The sequence below is a fragment of the Streptopelia decaocto genome (genome assembly GCF_964273445.1).
Source record: "Streptopelia decaocto genome assembly, chromosome: 5".
Taxonomy (NCBI): Eukaryota; Metazoa; Chordata; class Aves; order Columbiformes; family Columbidae; genus Streptopelia; species Streptopelia decaocto.
In genome coordinates, this window is record NC_138659.1 from 35,425,826 (window position 1) to 35,445,584 (window position 19,759).

General features: G+C 58.5%; 2 protein-coding genes across 2 annotated transcripts; both read right to left on the minus strand.

Moving 5' to 3' along the window:
* Positions 1-9,611: 9,611 nt before the first annotated feature.
* Positions 9,612-10,642, minus strand: LOC309440308 (glutamine-rich protein 2-like). The gene is made up of 4 exons (XM_082053821.1): positions 10,539-10,642; positions 10,063-10,227; positions 9,808-9,929; positions 9,612-9,705 (listed from the first exon to the last, which is right to left on the minus strand). The coding sequence occupies exons 1-4, from the start codon at positions 10,581-10,583 to the stop codon at positions 9,636-9,638; spliced, it is 402 nt and encodes a 133-aa protein (XP_081909947.1). The 5' UTR covers positions 10,584-10,642; the 3' UTR covers positions 9,612-9,635.
* Positions 10,643-14,666: 4,024 nt separating this feature from the next.
* On the minus strand, positions 14,667-19,687 carry ZNF511 (zinc finger protein 511; the record flags this gene model as incomplete). The annotated part of the gene is made up of 7 exons (XM_082053583.1): positions 14,667-15,102; positions 15,801-15,872; positions 16,050-16,235; positions 17,108-17,232; positions 17,369-17,570; positions 19,262-19,335; positions 19,523-19,687. 6 exons carry the CDS (start codon positions 19,685-19,687, stop codon positions 15,803-15,805), a joined length of 822 nt encoding a protein of 273 aa, XP_081909709.1. The 3' UTR covers positions 14,667-15,102; positions 15,801-15,802.
* Between the last annotated feature and the right edge of the window lie 72 nt (positions 19,688-19,759).

Here is a 19,759-nt window from a genome sequence, read left to right on the forward strand (position 1 = left end):
CTCCGTGGAAATGCACCGTGAGGCACCACGACGCTTTCCCTGGTTGTTTCTGAGCAAACACTGGGGAGCGGCGAGATGGAGAAGGTCAAAATTAGGGGCCAGTGCTTTTGTTTTCTCTCTTTTCTTCTTTTGCCGGTGGTTCCAGCTTCCCTACACACAGCAGATTTTGTCTTGGAGTTTCTTGAATCTACTTTTTCCCAGAAAAGGCAAACCAATTTCAAATCCAATCTTGTGTGGCCTCAGCTCCAGCAGCCAGTTTCCTCTCACCTCCGTGTTGCAGCCGCAGCCCAAGACTCTTCCTGAGAGCAAGTGATGCGGCCTTCGCCGTGCCCCACGTCTGCCTGCTGTCCCAGCGCTGTCCTTGCTGGGAGCTTTTAAGAACACGGTGAGGAAACGAAAGAAAGAATGAAAGGAACTGTTGCAATCTGCCGCGCTCCTGCTCTGGCTGTGGATCGATTCTCCCCTGGGCGGGCAGGGTGGCGGGGAAGCTCTGTGCCCCGGACCCGGCCCAGCAGGGGAGGCCGGGGGTGCCGGCTCCTGCAGCAGGAGGGAACATGGACCTTCTGCCCGGCCTCAGCCCTGCTGCGTTCTCGGCAGCCATTCCTCACAGGTTTTTCACAAAGCCTGTGCGAACCTTTCAGCTCCCTGGAGTTTCAGAAGAGCATTTGCCATTTCCAGGCTCAGGCGAGATGCCCCCATCTGTCTAGAAAAGGCACTGCTGCCCAGAGGGGGCCTGGCATGGAGGAGAGGCAAAAACAGCCCAGAGGCAGAGGAAATTATTTGGAGTTTGATTTCAGAGAGTGTTGTGTCTCAGGAAGGATAAAACAAGCATGGGGGGCTCTGAAATGCTGCCAAAGGGAGGTGGGGCAGAGACTGGAAGGGACTGTAGCCAAGCACCTCCCAAAGTACTGACACATCCCAAACCGCTGCTGCAAATACCCCATTTTCGCCCCTTTGCCTTCCCCATGCAGAGCGGGACCCTCGCACGCAACTGCAAAAATCCATCACTAAGGTGTGCGGGTGGCAGAGCCCGGCACCTTCGCATCGTGCACAAATCCGGTGCGCTGACCTTCAGACTTTCTTCCTTGGTCCCTTGAATCCTCGCGTGGCTCCTTGTCCAAAGCAGATTGTGGACGGGATCCTGAAAGGGAGACAGGGTCTAAGAGACACAAACATTCCACGTCCCACGGGATCTTCGGGACGCTTTGTGCCTTGTGTCACGTTTCAAGCTCCCAGAGTGGCAAGAGCAAGGTACCAGAGGAGGAGGACATCGAAATCACCAAAGTGTCAGTAAAAAAATGGGTGAAATGCTGGTCTGCTTTCCTGTTTATCCCGCATATTTATGTTCAAATCTCTCGTACCGGTGGGATGTACCCACATGTGCTGAGGGCATTGGCAGATTTGTTGCTAAGCTGCTCTCCGTCATCTCTGAAACGTCATGGAGAAGAGGAGCGGTGCCTGGGGACTGGAGGAAAGCCAGTGTCACTCCAGTCTTCAAAAAGGGCAAGAAGGAGGACCCAGGAAACTACAGGCCAGTCAGCCTCACCTCCATGCCTGGAAAGGTGATAGAACAGCTCATTCTGGATGTCATCTCCGAGCATGGGCAGGAAAAGAAGGTTATCAGGAGTAGTCAGCGTGGATTCACCAACGGGAAGTCACGCTCGAGCACCCTGATGGACTTCTGAGGCGGCACGAGGAGCTGGGGAGAGGAGGGGAGAGCAGCGCGTGTTGTCTCCCTTCACTTCAGCAGGGCTTTTGACACTGTCTGCCACCACATCCTCATGGGCAAGCTCAGCAAGTGTGGGCTGGATGAGGGGACAGTGAGAGAGCTGGAGAACTGGCTGATGGCAGAGCTCAGAGGGCCGGGATCAGCGGCACAGAGTCTGGGTGGAGGCCGGTAGCCAGTGGCTTCCCCACGGGGCAGCACTGGGCCCAGCCGTGTTCAACCTGTTCATCGATGAGCTGCAGGGAGGGACAAGAGTGCACGCTCAGCAAGTTTGCCGATGACCCCAAACTGGGAGGAGTGGTTGACACACCGCTAAGCTGTGCTGCCATTCAGCCAGACCGGGACACTGCTCTCAGTGGCCCCCAACATGGTTCCAGTCACTCCCAGTTCCTCCCATTTACCCTCACACCACCTCTTCTTCATCCCTCTTGTCCCCATGAGCAGCCCCCCTACAACCCTCAGCTCCCGTCCCTAAGCCATGATCCACTCTGGAGATGTGGACACGAAATGCCCCTCCTTCTGGACAGCCGATGGGTAAGAAACCAACCTCTTCCCCACTCTGTCACCCACCTCCTGGGTGACCCCGGGCTCAGCTCTGCTGCTTTTGCATCACTTTCTTCCTTGCACCCAGCAGTGCTTGGAGCAAAGACTGTGTACGTGCACACCCAGCAGAGCCCAGACCACAGCACTGGCTTTGTCGTCACTTCAGTAGGACACAAGTCTGGGTTCTTCCCACAGAAAGGAACGCGGCTCTTGGCACACGTGGGGCTGCCAGCCCACGGCAAGGAGCTGCTGGAAAAGTAGCCGAGGAGAAGGAGCTGTGTGGAGCCTGCACTGGAGCTGCCCCTGCTTTGCTCGGGAGCTGCGTTTGTGCTCAGATCCTTGCCTTTGGTCCTCGCCTTGCACAGCAGCCAGTGCCCAGCCGTGTCCCGGGCTGATTCTCCCCGTGCCTTGCTGACTTGACTTTCTGGCTTCACCTCCGACCTGCCGCAGCACTGCAGCACTGCAGCCCAGCGTGGGCATCAGGGGACGCAGCCACGAACCTCTCTGCTCTTGCTGCCGTCCCACGGGGCTGCATCCCATCGATGGCACCAAGTGAGCAGCATCCTCCTGCTGCACCCCTGGATCCTGCACAAACCCTTTGGGGCCACCAGCTCCCCTGGCAGGGGCCATCGGGGTCAAACAGCGCTGGGCAGGCCAGGGGGGCCAGGGGGAGCGCGGCAGCACAGGGCGGCGCAGACCCGGGCAGGGGGTGGCACGGGGGCTGTGCTCAGCCCCTCCGGCGACACGTGGCCGCAGGACGAGGGACGCTGCCGGCACCTCCTGCTGCCTGAGGGCAAGATCCTGATCGGGGCCCCCACACTCAGACCACGCTGGCACTTGGCTGCCCATCACTGTTTATTGCTGCTGCCTGGCAGCGCTTCGTCTTTTGCTCAGTGCCGGGTGCGGGGAGGCTTCAGCCGGGGACCCCCAGTCTTGTCTGGCTCTGGGGGTGCCGGTGCATCCCTCTGGGGCTGGATGGGCGGGAGCAGCCGGGGACCCCCAGTCCTGCCTGGCTTTCGGGGTGCCGATGCGTCCCGTGGGGGCTGGAGCGGTTGGAGCAGCCGGGGACCCCGAGTCCTGCCCGGCTCTCGGGGTGCCGATGCGTCCCGTGGGGGCTGGAGGGCCGGCAAGAGCCCCGGTGCCCGGGAGACGAGGGATGAGTCCGACTTGTGCTCCGAGGAGGCGCTGGTGCCTGGGGGCGAGGAGCAGGGTCAGAGACATCCACAAACAGGGTCCTGGTCCCCACTCTGCAGCACACAGGCTGGTGTCCCGCTCTGCCCAGGACCACCATCCCACACCCCCCACCTGACTCCAGCTCCCGCACAGGGACCTGGTGCCCCGGCCACCACTGGCTGGTGGCCGGGTTGTCCCCCTGCCTTGGGGACAGCTGGGGCTTGTCCCTCGGGAAGCCTGGCAGGAGAGACCAGAGGGAGCCAGGCTGGGGAAAGCCAGGGGAAAACCTGGCATCCCGCAGGTGTCCTGCCTGCCCCGCTGTCCCCTTCAGGCCCCCTGGGTCCTCTCCCAAAGAGCACCCCGCCGCACCTTCCTTGCCCCCCGGCACAGGCAGCTGTCCGTCCTGCCGGTCCCTGGAGATGTGTCTGTCCTTGTTCAGCGGCTCCGTCACCTTGTGCTGGGAAGGAGAGAGCGGGCTGGCTGAAACAAGGGGCACCATTCGGCATCCCCAACAACCCTTCCACAGACAGCTCTCCCTGGGGAAACTGAGGCACAGATCCCCGGTCCAGGCTCAGACGCCGCCACTGTAACCCCACCTGTGTCACCCTGAGCTTGCTGGGGAGCCGAGCGAAGGGCTGGAGTGGCTGCGGGGTGCTGGGCGGGTGCCAACACTACAGACCTGGATTTATAGAACCGTTTCTCTGGCGTGGCGGGCTCAGGGCTGGCTGGAGGCCGAGGGATCTCCATGTTCTCACTGGGCCCTGTTTCCATTGGGTCCACTTGGAACGGCTCCGGCGTCTCCACTCTCACGTCCATCGGCAACGCTGGCACCGTCCTTTGCAGCAGAGCTCACATGACACGGGCCACTGCAGAGACAATGTGTCACATCCTTCCTCAGTAGCTGCCACATATGCCCAGAGCAAGGGAAACAAAAGGTATTTTATGATCAAAGAAGTCAAGTCCAATTTGGGAGAGTTACTGTGTGGCAGCACAGAGACTGGGCTGCGCAGACTACGGGGTGCAGCAAAAAGGTCACTGGAGAGCTGTGCGACAGCCTTGTATGAGTTTCCACCCAAGCATTCAGGGCTGCTGGGTTACAGCACACAGGGCATGCCCAGGGTCTTCAGTCCCTAAGGTCACTCAACAAGCTCAGAGGGTTGGACCAGGGCAGGGGTGTCAAATTCATGTATCCCAGGGGCCACATCAGCCTCGTGGTTGCCTTCAAAGGGCTGAATATAATTTTAGGACTGTAGAAATGTAACTACTCCGACATTTATACAGTCCTAAAACTACATTCAGTCCTTTTATTAATGCCTGTGGTGAGAGCAGTGCTTGAAACAAGCAGCCAGCTGAGAAAGCCGTTCCCCAAACTGACAGAGCCTCCCCCGGCTCTACTTGTGCTTTTGTGGAACAGGAATATTGCAAAGGGCTGGAAAGCAAAGCAACAAACGGACACAAAGCAACGCAGAGAGATGCTGAGCTTTGTGTTCACACTTGAGATAGCACGAAGGGAGCAGAGCCTGGAGCCACACAGGGAGAGAAGATGCACTTCAAGATAAAGCAGAACATTGCCACAGAGAGACTTGCAAGTCTACCGTCATTTCTGAGCCGCTTAGGATATAACTTGCTTACTCTGGAAAGGGAGTGTGACAGCAGAGAAGCACAACATCACCTCCACAGGGGAAACCCAGTTGTGCCGTGGCAGTTCTGCAGTTACCTTTTCGCTTTCCTCGGCCTATCGAACCGAAAGTCAGCAGGATAGAGGTGAGCAGTGACCAAGTGATCCTTTCTGTCCTTGCTGCTCTTGAACTTCTCCGCACAGCCTTCTACCAAACACTTGTACTGAAAGACGGGGAAAAGGAAAAAAAAAACCACAAAAGGCATAATTGAGGAAGGCAAACGGTGTGAGAGGCGGAGATGGGCACCCTCCCATGCTGCACACACCGACTACGAGCAAAGGGCTGGGCATGGTGACTCACCATGTTCTGCTTCTCGGCCATGATCTGGAAGAGAGAGTCATGCCACTCCAAGATGTGAACATCCAGGAGATGCGCCGAGGGAAAGGAGCGCTTGCAGAAGGAGCAGACGTTCCTGTGCAGCGTGTTGTAGTGGTGCTCGTAGCCCTCCAGCGTGTCAAAGACCTGGCAGCACCCTGAGATGTGGCAACTGAATTCAGACACCCTGCGCGGAAAACAGGACATCCACGCCTTAAATTGGAGCATTAATTTAAGCTGCATATATCCCTCTAGGTGACTTTATAACTTGTGGAATTTTTTGTGAATAGTACTTGAATTAAATGCAAGGTGCAATACAATGAAGATTATGATGGAGCTGGCAGTTGGGAACTCTTTTCTGCTGTTGTGGCTTGAGCACCATATATCACAGTCACAGTATGTTTGGGATTGGAAGGGACCTCAAAAGCTCATCCAGTCCAATCCCCCTGCTGGAGCAGGAACGCCTGGGTGAGGTCGCACAGGAACATGTCCAGGCGGGTTTTGAATGTCTGCAGAGAAGGAGACTCCACAACCCCCCTGGGCAGCCTGTTCAGTGCTCTGTCACCCTCACTGAGAAGAAGTTTTTTCTCAAATTTAAGTGCAACCTCTTGTGTTCCAGCTTGATCCCATTACCCCTTGTCCTCTCATTGTTTGCCACCGAGAAGAGCCTGGCTCCATCCTCGTGGCACTCACCCTTTATATATTTATAAACATTAATAAGGTCACCCCTCAGTCTCCTCTTCTCCAAACTAAAGAGCCCCAGCTCCCTCAGCCTTTCTTCATAAGGGAGATGCTCCACTCCCTTAGTCATCTTCGTTGCCCTACGCTGGACTCTCTCCAGCAGTTCCCTGTCCTGCTGGAACTGAGGGGCCACAACTGGACACAATATTCCAGATGTGGTCTCACCAGGGCGGAGTAGGGGGGAAGGAGAACCTCTCTCGATCTACTGACCACCCCCCTTGTAATACACCCCAGGATGCCATTGGCCTTCCTGGCCACAAGGGCCCAGTGCTGGCTCATGGTCATCCTGCTGTCCACCAGGACCCCCAGGTCCCTTTCCCCTACGCTGCTCTCTAATATGTAATTTCCCAACCTATACTGGAACCTGGGGTTGTTCCTGCCCAGATGCAGGACTCTACACTTTCCCTTGTTAAATTTCATCAGGTTATTACCATCCTATGAAGTGGTGCTTTGATTAAGAAGAAACACCAAGCAACAATATGAGAAATAAACTGTTTGACCTTAAAGCTGCAGTTCTGGATCAAAACTTCATGCCAACACTGTTTAACAGGCATGGGCAGGTGAACCTCACACAACCCTCAGCTTCCTCAGTTTTATGTATGGTTTTATGTATGGTTTTAAAGGCAGATGAATATTCTCTCCCAGGCTGTAGCAGAATGCAAATCCCCGTCTCTCCCCCTCCCTCCTTCAGTATGGAAGGAGTAGACACACCTCCCTCTCTCTCTGCTACTTGAGGCCAACAGCTTCTTTAGTTTGGCCCCAGAGCCCCTGGCCAGGGCCGTCAGGAGAAGGGAGTGCCGAGGCGCCACTGAGCCGCTGGGCACCTGCAGCCAGTGTGGGGGATGTTTGGAGGCTTCAGGGGCACCCACAGCCAGTGTGGGGGTGCAGAGAAGCTTCTAGAATGCCCACAGTCAGATCTGATCAGCCAATATAAAAACGGGATTCTCGTCGAGACTCTGCCCATTGTCGCGGGCCTCTCGGAGCACGAGCGAGATGCTGCTGCCGAGAGCCGCCCCGGGATGGAGACTCTGCTTGCATCGCTGCAACGGGTGTGAGTAAAACTTCTCACAGGATTGTGAGTATATTTACACTTTTCGTGCCCATATGCACGTGTAACTTTCCGTGCTCAATATGAGCACGTGTAAAATTAATCCTCGCAGAATCGCGGGTGTATTTTCCTTCCGTGCACATTTGCACGTGTACTTTCCATGCTTAATGCAAACACGTGTACTTTCCGTGCACATTTGCACGTGTAACTTTCCATGCTCAATACGAGCACATGTATAAATTATTTCCTCGCACAATCGCGGGTGTATGTTCCTCCCGTGCTTCCACATAAGCACGTGCAATATTCCATGCACATTAGCACGTGTAAGTAAATTAACCCTTGCAGGATTGCGAGTGTATTATAAATTGTTTTGGGTGAAGCCACGTGCATGCACTCTGTGGACCACCTGTTGTATTAGTTGCTGCCCCTTAATAATTTTCCTCAACTGATATACGAACCTGTATTTAAGTCACTTCTGGAGCGCTAAAACCCTGTTTCTCACCGGTTTAATAAAAGCTGTTTTGGACCCTGTTGTCCCTTAAACCAGTCTCGGGGTGCCCCCGTGACAGCGGCTCTTGGCACACGTGGGGCTGCCAGCCCACGGCAAGGAGCTGCTGGAAAAGTAGCCAAGGAGACGGAGCTGTGTGGAGCCTGCACTGGAGCTGCTCCTGCTTTGCTCGGGAGCTGCGTTTGTGCTCAGATCCTTGCCTTTGGTCCTCGCCTTGCACAGCAGCCAGTGCCCAGCCGTGTCCCGGGCTGATTCTCCCCGTGCCTTGCTGACTTGACTTTCTGGCTTCACCTCCGACCTGCTGCAGCACTGCAGCCCAGCGTGGGCATCAGGGGACGCAGCCACGAACCTCTCTGCTCTTGCTGCCGTCCCACGGGGCTGCATCCCATCGATGGCACCAAGTGAGCAGCATCCTCCTGCTGCACCCCTGGATCCTGCACAAACCCTTTGGGGCCACCAGCTCCCCTGGCAGGGGCCATCGGGGTCAAACAGCGCTGGGCAGGCCAGGGGGGCCAGGGGGAGCGCGGCAGCACAGGGCGGCGCAGACCCGGGCAGGGGGTGGCACGGGGGCTGTGCTCAGCGCATCCGGCGACACGTGGCCGCAGGACGAGGGACGCTGCCGGCACCTCCTGCTGCCTGAGGGCAAGATCCTGACGGGGCCCCCACACTCAGACCACGCTGGCACTTGGCTGCCCATCACTGTTTATTGCTGCTGCCCGGCAGCGCTTCGTCTTTTGCTCAGTGCCGGGTGCGGGGAGGCTTCAGCCGGGGACCCCCAGTCTTGTCTGGCTCTGGGGGTGCCGGTGCATCCCTCTGGGGCTGGAGGGGCGGGAGCAGCCGGGGACCCCCAGTCCTGTCTCGCTCTTGGGGTCCCGATGCGTCCCTCTGGGGCCGGAGGGGCTGGAGCAGCCGGGGACGCCCAGTCCTGTCCGGCTTCCGGGGTGCCGATGCGTCCCGTGGGGGCTGGAGGGCCGGCAAGAGCCCCGGTGCCCGGGAGACGAGGGATGAGTCCGACTTGTGCTCCGAGGAGGCGCTGGTGCCTGGGGGCGAGGAGCAGGGTCAGAGACATCCACAAACAGGGTCCTGGTCCCCACTCTGCAGCACACAGGCTGGTGTCCCGCTCTGCCCAGGACCACCGTCCCACACCCCCCACCTGACTCCAGCTCCCGCACAGGGACCTGGTGCCCCGGCCACCACTGGCTGGTGGCCGGGTTGTCCCCCTGCCTTGGGGACAGCTGGGGCTTGTCCCTCGGGAAGCCTGGCAGGAGAGACCAGAGGGAGCCAGGCTGGGGAAAGCCAGGGGAAAACCTGGCATCCCGCAGGTGTCCTGCCTGCCCCGCTGTCCCCTTCAGGCCCCCTGGGTCCTCTCCCAAAGAGCACCCCGCCGCACCTTCCTTGCCCCCCGGCACAGGCAGCTGTCCGTCCTGCCGGTCCCTGGAGATGCGTCTGTCCTTGTCCAGCGGCTCCGTCACCTCGTGCTGGGAAGGAGAGAGCGGGCTGGCTGAAACAAGGGGCCCCATTCGGCATCCCCAACAACCCTTCCACAGACAGCCCTTCCTGGGGAAATTGAGGCACAGATCCCCGTTCCAGGCTCAGACGCCGCCACTGTAACCCCACCTGTGTCACCCTGAGCTTGCTGGGGAGCCGAGCGAAGGGCTGGAGTGGCCGCGGGGTGCTGGGCGGGTGCGGCTGCAGGCCGTGCTGCAGCGGGGGGATGATGCTGTGCTGGTCCCCGCAGCTCGGTGGCACAGGGGGGTGCTGGCGCTCATCTGTCTGCTCCCTGGGGGATGGGACACGGGGTGCTCAGTGCCCGGCACCGCGTGGTCACCCCGTGGCAGGGAGGGGGCCGGGGCTGCAGCGCCAGCACCCACCTCCCAGCGTCCCCCCAGGGGCAGGGGCTACTCACAGGCCAGGCACCAGCGTGCTGAGGGGCTGGTCGCAGGACAAGCTCTGGAAATGGGCCAGCAGCTGCCTGGAGGAGGGAGAAAAGGGCTGGGCCAGCTCCTGGGGGGCACGCAGCCCTGCCCGCATGCAGCGCTGTCCCCAAAGCCACCGCTGTCCCTATGGCACTCACTTCTTGATGCCAGCCGCCTCACCAGCCGCTGCTTGCGACACCTTCTCCTCCAGCTGCTCCTGGAGGCTGTTCCATCGCTCCTCCAGCTGCTGCCGGAACGGCCCCAGCTCCAGGCGGTCCAGCTGTGGACGGGAGCGCACCAGGATGGGACGTCACGGTCCCCGGGGGCACGGCCGGCTGGGGACCCTCGGAGGGATGCTGCCTTAGGCTGCCGAGCCCCCAGGGTGTGCACAGTGGGGACGTGCCAGCCCTCACCTTGGAGTCCATCTCTTCCCTGAGCTGTCGCTGGACCTGGTGCCAGCCCTGCTCCTGGCCTGTCACCCGCCTCGTCAACTCCTCCATCTTCCCTTTTAGCTGCTCCACGCTTGCCTCGAACTGGCTCTGGCTGACTTTGCCGGCCAGGGAGGTTTTGTCAGCTTTCTAGCAACAGAGAAAGGCAGGAGAGCGCTGGGGGAGGGATGGAGGGACGCTGGGCTGGGCCAGCTCCCATCGGGAGGAGAGGCAGAGGTGCCTACATGGCCCCGCTCACCCCATCGCTCCTGTGGGCTTGGTCCCACCAGCCAAAGGGACCCAAGCAGGGAGACAGAGGGACCTGGCGAGGGACCCACAGCGGCTCTGCAAGCCCTCCCTCCCCCTGACCGGTTCTGCCACCAAGCACCCGAGGGACAAGGGGCATTTGTCACCCTGCCCAGGACCCCCTTGTGTGGCGCCAGCTCCCCTCCGTGCCGTACCGCATCGATTCTCAGCAGCAGCTCCTCCTTGTCTGCTTTCTCCATCTCCAGCCTCTCCACCCAGCAGGACAGAGCCTTCCAGTGCAGAAAGCACCCGTGATGCCATGGCAGGGTGGCAGCTGCCACCCAGCCAGTCGAGCACCCCCCGCCTCCCCACCTTCCCCCAAAACCTCCTGCAAAGGCATTTGAAACCATTGCAGGAGACAAATCCCTGCTGGTCGCCAGCCTGGGCTCTGCCTGGATGATGCTCTGAGCCCACGGGGTTTCAGCCGCCCACCTCGATGGATTTCTGCTCCTGGCCGCGGTGATCCAGGAGGCCCTTGAGGACGATCCTGAGCTTGTCACAGTCCCCTTGCACCTGCGCAACACTGGCCTGGATGTGGTTCAACAGCTGCTCATCCTGCTGCAGGGAGGAAGATGACACGGTGGTGCCGTGCAAGGTGGGGCTGGCTGCCCCCCGGCCACAGACCCGGCTTACTTGGCTGGTGCCGACGTGCTGGACGAGCTGGGCCAGCTGCAGCCTGGTGTCCAAGATGCCCCCTGCCAGCTCCTGCCCCGCGCTCTCCACTATGGCTCTCAGCTCGTCCAGCTGCAGGAAGGGGAGCAGGAGTCACCTCTGAGCTGGGCTGGATGCAGCCAACAAGCCCAGGGGCCATGGAGGCTCAACGGCCCCATCCAGCCAGGAGGCGTGTCCAGGACCCCACCAGGACCACCCCAGCGAGCCGGAAGGTGCTCAGAGTGCTCCCCCTGGACCTCACCTGCGTCTGCAGTTGCTTGGTCCTCTTGGCCACCAACTGTTCCAGTGTGGCCTGGATCATCTCCTGCTGCGCGGACCTGGCCAGCAAGACAGGGCACAGGCAGGTTCAGCCTCCAGGGGCTGCTCGGGGGGTGTCCCTCACTTCCCCACACCAGGATGCTCCAGCCCCCCGGGCTCCTCGCAGCCCTGCAGGCTGGGAAACCCTCTCCCGGCATTTTACCCCAGCTGCAGGGGGATCTGGTGGCTGCTGCCCGCTTTCCCGTCGGTTCCAGCCAGCCCCAGCTTTCCAAAGGCCTCCTCCAGCTGCCTGACCTGGGAACGGCGGTGGGGGCAGAGTCAGGGCATGGCCCCTGTGTCGTCCAGCACAGGGGCCTTTGGTTGCCCCTCCCTGCCCAAATCCCCCCACCATCCCCGCAGCCCCCTCGGGGACTGCTGCCGGCTCACCTCCAGCTTCACGTGCTGGAGCTCGTAGTCCATACCCTGCAGGGAGGACACCCAGCCCTGCAGGGAGGACACCTGGGTCTGGATGTCGGCCAGGATGTGGGCCATGCTCTGCCGGCCTACAGGGAACGGGCCAAGGGGACATGCTGTCGGTGAGGGGGTCCCTGCTGACTCCTCAGGGGGCGCTGGTGTTCTCTGCGCCCCTTCTTGCATCCACAGGGCACCAGGCTGTGTCCCTGGAGTCCCCTCGCTGGTCCTGGGCACAGGCTCTGTCCCTGGTCCCTTTGGCCCCAGGGCTGAGCTTGCCCCACGCTGCTGGTCCATGTCCGAGTCGGGGGGCTTGGCAGGGCCAGACTGGTCCCCAGTGCTCTCCTGGGAAGAGATGGCAAAGAGGAGCAGGTTTACGGGCAGCCGTGCAGCGGTGAGGACAGACCCCAGGGCCCCTCTCGTGTCCCCCAGCCCTGTCCCCAAAGCCCGGCCTCAAGCTCAGCACGAGAGCCCAAAGGCAAAGGGATCCCGGGGTCAGCTCGGCCACGTAGCCAGGGGGACGGGACCCCCCGGCATCACCGCCCAGCACCGCCAGCCCGTGTCCCATGCCCCAGGGACTGACAAGAGCCTCTACCTTGGAGATGCTGATCTCGTTGGCTTTGATCTTCATCTGCCCCCCGTCGCTGGCCAAGGAGGTGACCTGGGAGCCGCTGGCGGTCCCCTGCAGCAGCTCCTTCCCGGGCAGGTGCTCCTCCGGCTCCCGGCGCTGCTGCCCTGGGCCCTGGGCCCTGTCCTCCTCCTTCTCCAGGCCAGGCTGGTCCTTGGTGGCCTGCTGTCCTGCCAGGAGGGCGGTTGGTCTGTGCCCCGGCTCCAGAACAGGCAGGTCCTGCAGGCCCAGGTGTCCCAGCATGGACTGCAGCAGCCTGTGCAGCGACGGCAGGTCCACAGCCCCATCGCCGGATGTCCCGATGGCAACATCCAGCAGTTGGGACAGGGTGAGCGGGGCCATCGCTGCCATCCTGCTGAAAACAAGGAGCCTGATCTTTGGGGGAATGGAGCCTTTCTGCCTGGAGGGGCCTGGGAGGCTGTGAGGGATGGTCAGCCGGCAGCTTCCTCCTCCTCTTCCTTGCCAAAAGAACTGATCCAAATGCCGAGAGTGAACAAATACCAAGGGTGATCCAAACGATGAATGAGCCAAACGCCAAAGGTGATCCAAATGCCAAGTGAGCCACACACCAAGAGTGAGCCAAAGCCAAGAGGGAGCCAAACGCCGAGAGATCCAACCGCCGAGAGTGAGACAAAACCGAGAGTGATCCAACTGCTGAGAGTGAGTAAAACGTCCAGAGATATCCAACCGCCGAGAGTGAGACAAAGCCAAGAGAGATCCAATCGCCGAGAGAGATCCAACCGCCAACACTGTGCCAAACACCAAGAGAGATCCAATCACCGAGAAAAATCCAAATGCCAAGAATGAGCCAACCGAAAAGTGATCCAACCACAGAAAACGAGCCAACCGCAAAAAGCGATCCAGCCACCAGTGAAACAACCACCGGAGTGATCACACGGTGGGCGATGGGTGACAGGACAATGTGCTGTCCCTGTTGCTCAGCAACGCCCCACCCTGGAGCCAGCGGGCACCGCCCGGGTCCGTGCAGCCGGCACTTGGCTGAAGGATCCACAGGGATGGAGATGCAGAGAGGTTCCCGGCTGCCTTTCCCGCTTTCCCCCCTAAGATGTGCCTGGGGACGCCTCGTATGTGGCAGCAGGGACTGCAGCCCGTGCCCAGGGAGACGCAGCTCCCTGCAGGGTGAGTGTCCCTGCACAGGAGGCTGAGCCACGGCTGGGGAGATGATGCTGCCCATTGCGCAGCGTGGGCCGGTCCCAAACTGCCCAGGGGACCAGAACCAGCAAGGAAGCACCTTTTTAAAATTATTTTTTTCTTGAGGTATGAAAATGCACGACAGAGGCCAGCGTCTCCCCAGCCTCAGACGCGGGAATGGTGGAAGGCGGCTGCTGACAGCGGCAGCACACGGACTTCTAGCAAAGAGCCACGTAAGCAGGGGAAAAGAAGCGCAGATGGGCACGTACTTCCACTCAACCCCGCGAAGTGTTCAAACGCTGGGAAGGGCTTTGAACCCGCATGATCCGTCAGACAAGTGCTCAAAAAATCATCAACAAGAACTCCTTTTCCCTTATAAACCCGAGTCCAAGTGTCACACAGTCAGAGCAGCCCCAGCTCTCTCCTTCGGCCAGGCACTCGAAGACAATGTCCAAGGAAGGATGAGCGTGGACAAGCAAGACCCAGAACAGACGCCTTGCTCTTCTAAGACCTATGAGATATCTGTTTTCAGGCATTAAAAACAAAGCGCTTAGATCTGATGTGCGTGTGGATTTTTTTTTCCAAGCCCCTGAATGGTAGGAGGGAGCAGAGAGACGGGGAGATGGGGACAAGGTGCACTGAGGCAAGAGGCTGAGCCTCTTTGGAGGGATCCTCAGCCTTAACTGCAGTAACTGCAGAGCTGCCAGCTCAGCAGCTCTAGAGCTACGTCCAGGGACCGGTGGAGCTTTCTAGAAAGCACTGGGGACTGGCAGGAAAAGCTGAAAGAGCCCTCAAGTGGCCCAGGGCCACCTGGCTTCCAAAAGAGCACAGCAGCTGTGCAGTGGGACAGAAAGAGCAAGGGCTGGATCTGCGGGCAGAAAACAAGAGATCAGGCTGGGTGCTGAGGAGATGGCAGGGACCACCCTGCACTGCAGCTCCTCCGCGGGGCACGAACGGCACCGCAAGGCCGAACCATCAATCAGCCTTTTCTGCCGGCAGGACGAGACCAAAGAGGGAAAGACGCAGGGGAATAGAACCTCCATCTCCTCCTGATTTGGGGAGTGTTTGGAGCAAAGGGAGGTTCATTATGCCTGGGTTTCAAAACAACACAAAGTTGTAAAAACTGCTTTGCTTTATTCACCTGGTTGCGAGTCACTTTATTTTCAGTCTCCGTGGAAATGTGCTGTGAGGCACCATGACGCTTTCCCTGGTGCTGGCAAACCTGTCCTGGTTGTTTCCGAGCAAACACTGGGGAGCAGCGAGATGGAGAAGGTCGAAATTAGGGGCCAGTGCTTTTGTTTTCTCTCTTTTCTTCTTTTGCCGGTGGTTCCAGCTTCCCTACACACAGCAGATTTTGTCTTGGAGTTTCTTGAATCTACTTTTTCCCAGAAAAGGCAAACCAATTTCAAATCCAATCTTGTGTGGCCTCAGCTCCAGCAGCCAGTTTCCTCTCACCTCCGTGTTGCAGCCGCAGCCCAAGACTCTTCCTGAGAGCAAGTGATGCGGCCTTCGCCGTGCCCCACGTCTGCCTGCTGTCCCAGCGCTGTCCTTGCTGGGAGCTTTTAAGAACACGGTGAGGAAATGAAAGAAAGAATGAAAGGAACTGTTGCAATCTGCCGCGCTCCTGCTCTGGCTGTGGATCGATTCTCCCCTGGGCGGGCAGGGTGGCGGGGAAGCTCTGTGCCCCGGACCCGGCCCAGCAGGGGAGGCCGGGGGTGCCGGCTCCTCCAGCAGGAGGGAACATGGACCTTCTGCCCGGCCTCAGCCCTGCTGCGTTCTCGGCAGCCGTTCCTCACAGGTTTGTCACAAAGCCTGTGCGAACCTTTCAGCTCCCTGGAGTTTCAGAAGAGCATTTGCCATTTCCAGGCTCAGGCAAGATGCCCCCATCTGTCTAGAAAAGGCACTGCTGCCCAGAGGGGGCCTGGCATGGAGGAGAGGCAAAAACAGCCCAGAGGCAGAGGAAATTATTTGGAGTTTGATTTCAGAGAGTGTTGTGTCTCAGGAAGGATAAAACAAGCATGGGGGGCTCTGAAATGCTGCCAAAGGGAGGTGGGGCAGAGACTGGAAGGGACTGTAGCCAAGCACCTCCCAAAGTACTGACACATCCCAAACCGCTGCTGCAAATACCCCATTTTCGCCCCTTTGCCTTCCCCGTGCAGAGCGGGACCCTCGCACGCAGCTGCAAAAACCCATCACTAAGGTGTGCGGGCGGCAGAGCCCGGCACCTTCGCATCGTGCACAAATCCGGTGCGCTGACCTTCAGACTTTCTTCCTTGGTCCCTTGAATCCTCGCGAGGCTCCTTGTCCAAAGCAGATTGTGGACGGGACCCTGGAAAGGGAGACAGGGTCTAAGAGACACAAACATTCCACGTCCCACGGGATCTCCGGGATGCTTTGTGTCTTGTGTCCCGTTTCAAGCTCCCAGAGTGGCAAGAGCAAGGTACCAGAGGAGGAGGACATCGAAATCACCCTAGTGTCAGTAAAAAAAAAAGCCAACACTACAGACCTGGATTTATAGAACCGTTTCTCTGGCGTGGCGGGGTCAGGGCTGGCTGGAGGCCGAGGGATCTCCATGTTCTCACTGGGCCCTGTTTCCATGGGGTCCACTTGGAACGGCTCCGACGTCTCCACACTCATGTCCATCGGCACGCTGGCACCGTCCTTTGCAGCAGAGCTCACATGACACGGGCCGCTGCAGAGACAATGTGTCACATCCTTCCTCAGTAGCTGCCACATATGCCCAGAGCAAGGGAAACAAAAGGTATTTTATGATCAAAGAAGTCAAGTCCAATTTGGGAGAGTTACTGTGTGGCAGCACAGAGACTGGGCTGCGCAGACTACGGGGTGCAGCAAAAAGGTCACTGGAGAGCTGTGCGACAGCCTTGTATGAGTTTCCACTCAAGCATTCAGGGCTGCTGGGTTACAGCACACAGGGCATGCCCAGGGTCTTCAGTCCCTAAGGTCACTCAACAAGCTCAGAGGGTTGGACCAGGGCAGGGGTGTCAAATTCATTTACCCCAGGGGCCACATCAGCCTCGTGGTTGCCTTCAAAGGGCCGAATACAATTTTAGGACTGTAGAAATGTAACTACTCCGACATTTATACAGTCCTAAAATTACATTCAGTCCTTTTATTAATGCCTGTGGTGAGGGCAGCGCAGTGAGAAAGCTGCCTGTGGTGAGAAACAAGCAGCCAGCTGAGAAAGCCGTTCCCCAAACTGACAGAGCCTCCCCCAGCTCTACTTGTGCTTTTGTGGAACAGGAATATTGCAAAGGGCTGGAAAGCAAAGCAACAAACGGACACAAAGCAACGCAGAGAGATGCTGAGCTTTGTGTTCACACTTGAGATAGCATGAAGGGAGCAGAGCCTGGAGCCACACAGGGAGAGAAGATGCACTTCAAGATAAAGCAGAACATTGCCACAGAGAGACTTGCAAGTCTACCGTCATTTCTGAGCCGCTTAGGATATAACTTGCTTACTCTGGAAAGGGAGTGTGACAGCAGAGAAGCACAACATCACCTCCACAGGGGAAACCCAGTTGTGCCGTGGCAGTTCTGCAGTTACCTTTTCGCTTTCCTCGGTCTATCGAACCGAAAGTCAGCAGGATAGAGGTGAGCAGTGACCAAGTGATCCTTTCTGTCCTTGCTGCTCTTGAACTTCTCCGCACAGCCTTCTACCAAACACTTGTACTGAAAGACAGGGAAAAGGAAAAAAAAAACACAAAAGGCATAACTGAGGAAGGCAAATGGTGTCAGAGGCGGAGACGGGCACCCTCCCATGCTGCACACACCGACTACGAGCAAAGGGCTGGGCATGGTGACTCACCATGTTCTGCTTCTCGGCCATGATCTGGAAGAGAGAGTCATGCCACTCCAAGATGTGAACATCCAGGAGATGCGCCGAGGGAAAGGAGCGCTTGCAGAAGGAGCAGACGTTCCTGTGCAGCATGTTGTAGTGGTGCTCGTAGCCCTCCAGCGTGTCAAAGACCTGGCAGCACCCTGAGATGTGGCAACTGAATTCAGACACCCTGCGCGGAAATCAGGACATCCACGCCTTAAATTAAATTGGAGCATTAATTTAAGCTGCATATATCCCTCTAGGTGACTTTATTACTTGTGGAATTTTTTGTGAATAGCACTTGAATTAAATGCAAGGTGCAATACAATGAAGATTATGATGGAGCTGGCAGTTGGGAACTCTTTTTTGCTGTTGTGGCTTGAGCACCATATATATTACCATCCTATGAAGTGGTGCTTTGATTAAGAAGAAACACCAAGCAACAATATGAGAAATAAACTGTTTGACCTTAAAGCTGCAGTTGTGGATTAAAACTTCGTGCCAACGCTGTTTAACAGGCATGGGCAGGTGAACCTCACACAACCCTCAGTTCCCTCAGTTTTATCTATGGTTTTATGTATGGTTTTAAAGGCAGATGAATATTCTCTCCCAGGCTTCACTTCCCAAACCTGCAGTCTATACCACATAGCCCTCCTGCTGTTTTAACCAGATAAATAATAACCTGCCACCTAAATCCTCTTGTTTAGCTACAGTCCCAACATTCAGACATATTATAGATGCCTTCTCACAGAATCCCAGAATGCCAGGGGTTGTAAGGGACCTAGAAAGCTCATCCAGTGGAATCCCCCCATGGAGCAGGAACACCCAGATGAGGTTACACAGGAAGGTGTCCAGGCGGGTTGGAATGTCTGCAGAGACTCCACAACCTCTCTGGGCAGCCTGGGCCAGGCTCTGCCACCCTCACTGAGAAGAAGTTCCTTCTCATATTTAAGTGGAACCTCCTGTGTTCCAGTTTGCACCCACTGCCCCTTGTCCTATCACTGGTTGTCACCAAGAAGAGCCTGGCTCCATCCTCCTGACACTCCCCCTTTCCATATTTATAAACATTAGTGAGGTTGCCCCTCAGTCTCCTCCAACCTAAAGAGCCCCAGCTCCCTCAGCCTTTCCTCACACGGGAGATGCTCCACTCCCTTCAGCATCTTGGTGGCTGCGCTGGACTCTCTCCAGCAGTTCCCTGTCCTGCTGGAACTGAGGGGCCATAACTGGACACAATATTCCAGGTGTGGTCTCCCCAGGGCAGAGTAGAGGGGCAGGAAAACCTCTCTGACCTACTGACCACCCCCCTTCTAACCCACCCCAGGTACCATTGGCCTTCCTGGCCACAAGGGCCCAGTGCTGGCTCATGGTCACCCTGCTGTCCCCAGGACCCCCAGGTCCCTTTCCCCTATGCTGCTCTCTAATAGGTCATTCCCCAACTTATACTGGAACCCGGGGTTGTTCCTGCCCAGAAGGACTCCACACTTGCCCTTCTGCCTATGGGCTCAGTGAAATGACATCACATCCAGCACACAAAGAAGTCAGCATTTAGACAGGCAGCTGACTGCAGCACAAAACACCAATTTTTGGCCTTTTTGGCAGGATGTTGAGATTTGCTGACTACACCACTTCACTCTCCTTTATCAAACTGCTTTGTGATGTGTCTGCCTCTTCTTCATTCCAACTTATTTTTCCTCCTTGGCCTCCAAAGTCTGCAGACAAGGTGAACAGCGCCCATTCCAGTGCAGTGCCAGGGGGTCCCACGGGTGGTGCCAGGCGTGTGGGCAATGTTCACACCCCGCTGCCGTGACCCGGAGCGGGACCCACGAACCGCGCGGCACACCCGCAGCCGCTGCCGTGCCCAGGCGGCCTGGCCTCACTTACTTGGGTCTCTCCGCCACCTCGGCCAGGCTGGTGAGGACACCCTGCAGGTAGAGGTGTCTGTGCACGTCTCCATCCTGGGAGAGGAGAGGGAGAGGAGAGGGAGAGGAGAGGGAGAGGGACACCGTGGGCAGGCGGGAAAAGCCCTCCCCTCCACGGTGCCGCGGCGGGGAAGCCCCGGGGGGCTCTGAGGGGGCGAGGCAGGCGCGGGAGGCTCTGAGGAAGCCCAGGGGGCTCGCCCGGCGCGGGGAAGCAGCCCCTCACCTCCAGGAGCGGGTGGTGGAGGCCGAGGCGGAGGCGGCGGGGGGTGAATGCGAAGGGCGGGGCGGGCGGGGGCGGCGGGGGCGGCGGCGGCGGCGGGGCGAGCGGCGGGGGCGGCCCCGGCCCCTCCCGCAGGCGGCGGCGCAGCCCGGGCGGCAGCGGCAGCATCGCCATGGCGCGGCGTCGGGCGGACTGCGCATGCGCCGGACGCGCTCCGAGAGCCGGTGCGGTGCGCATGCG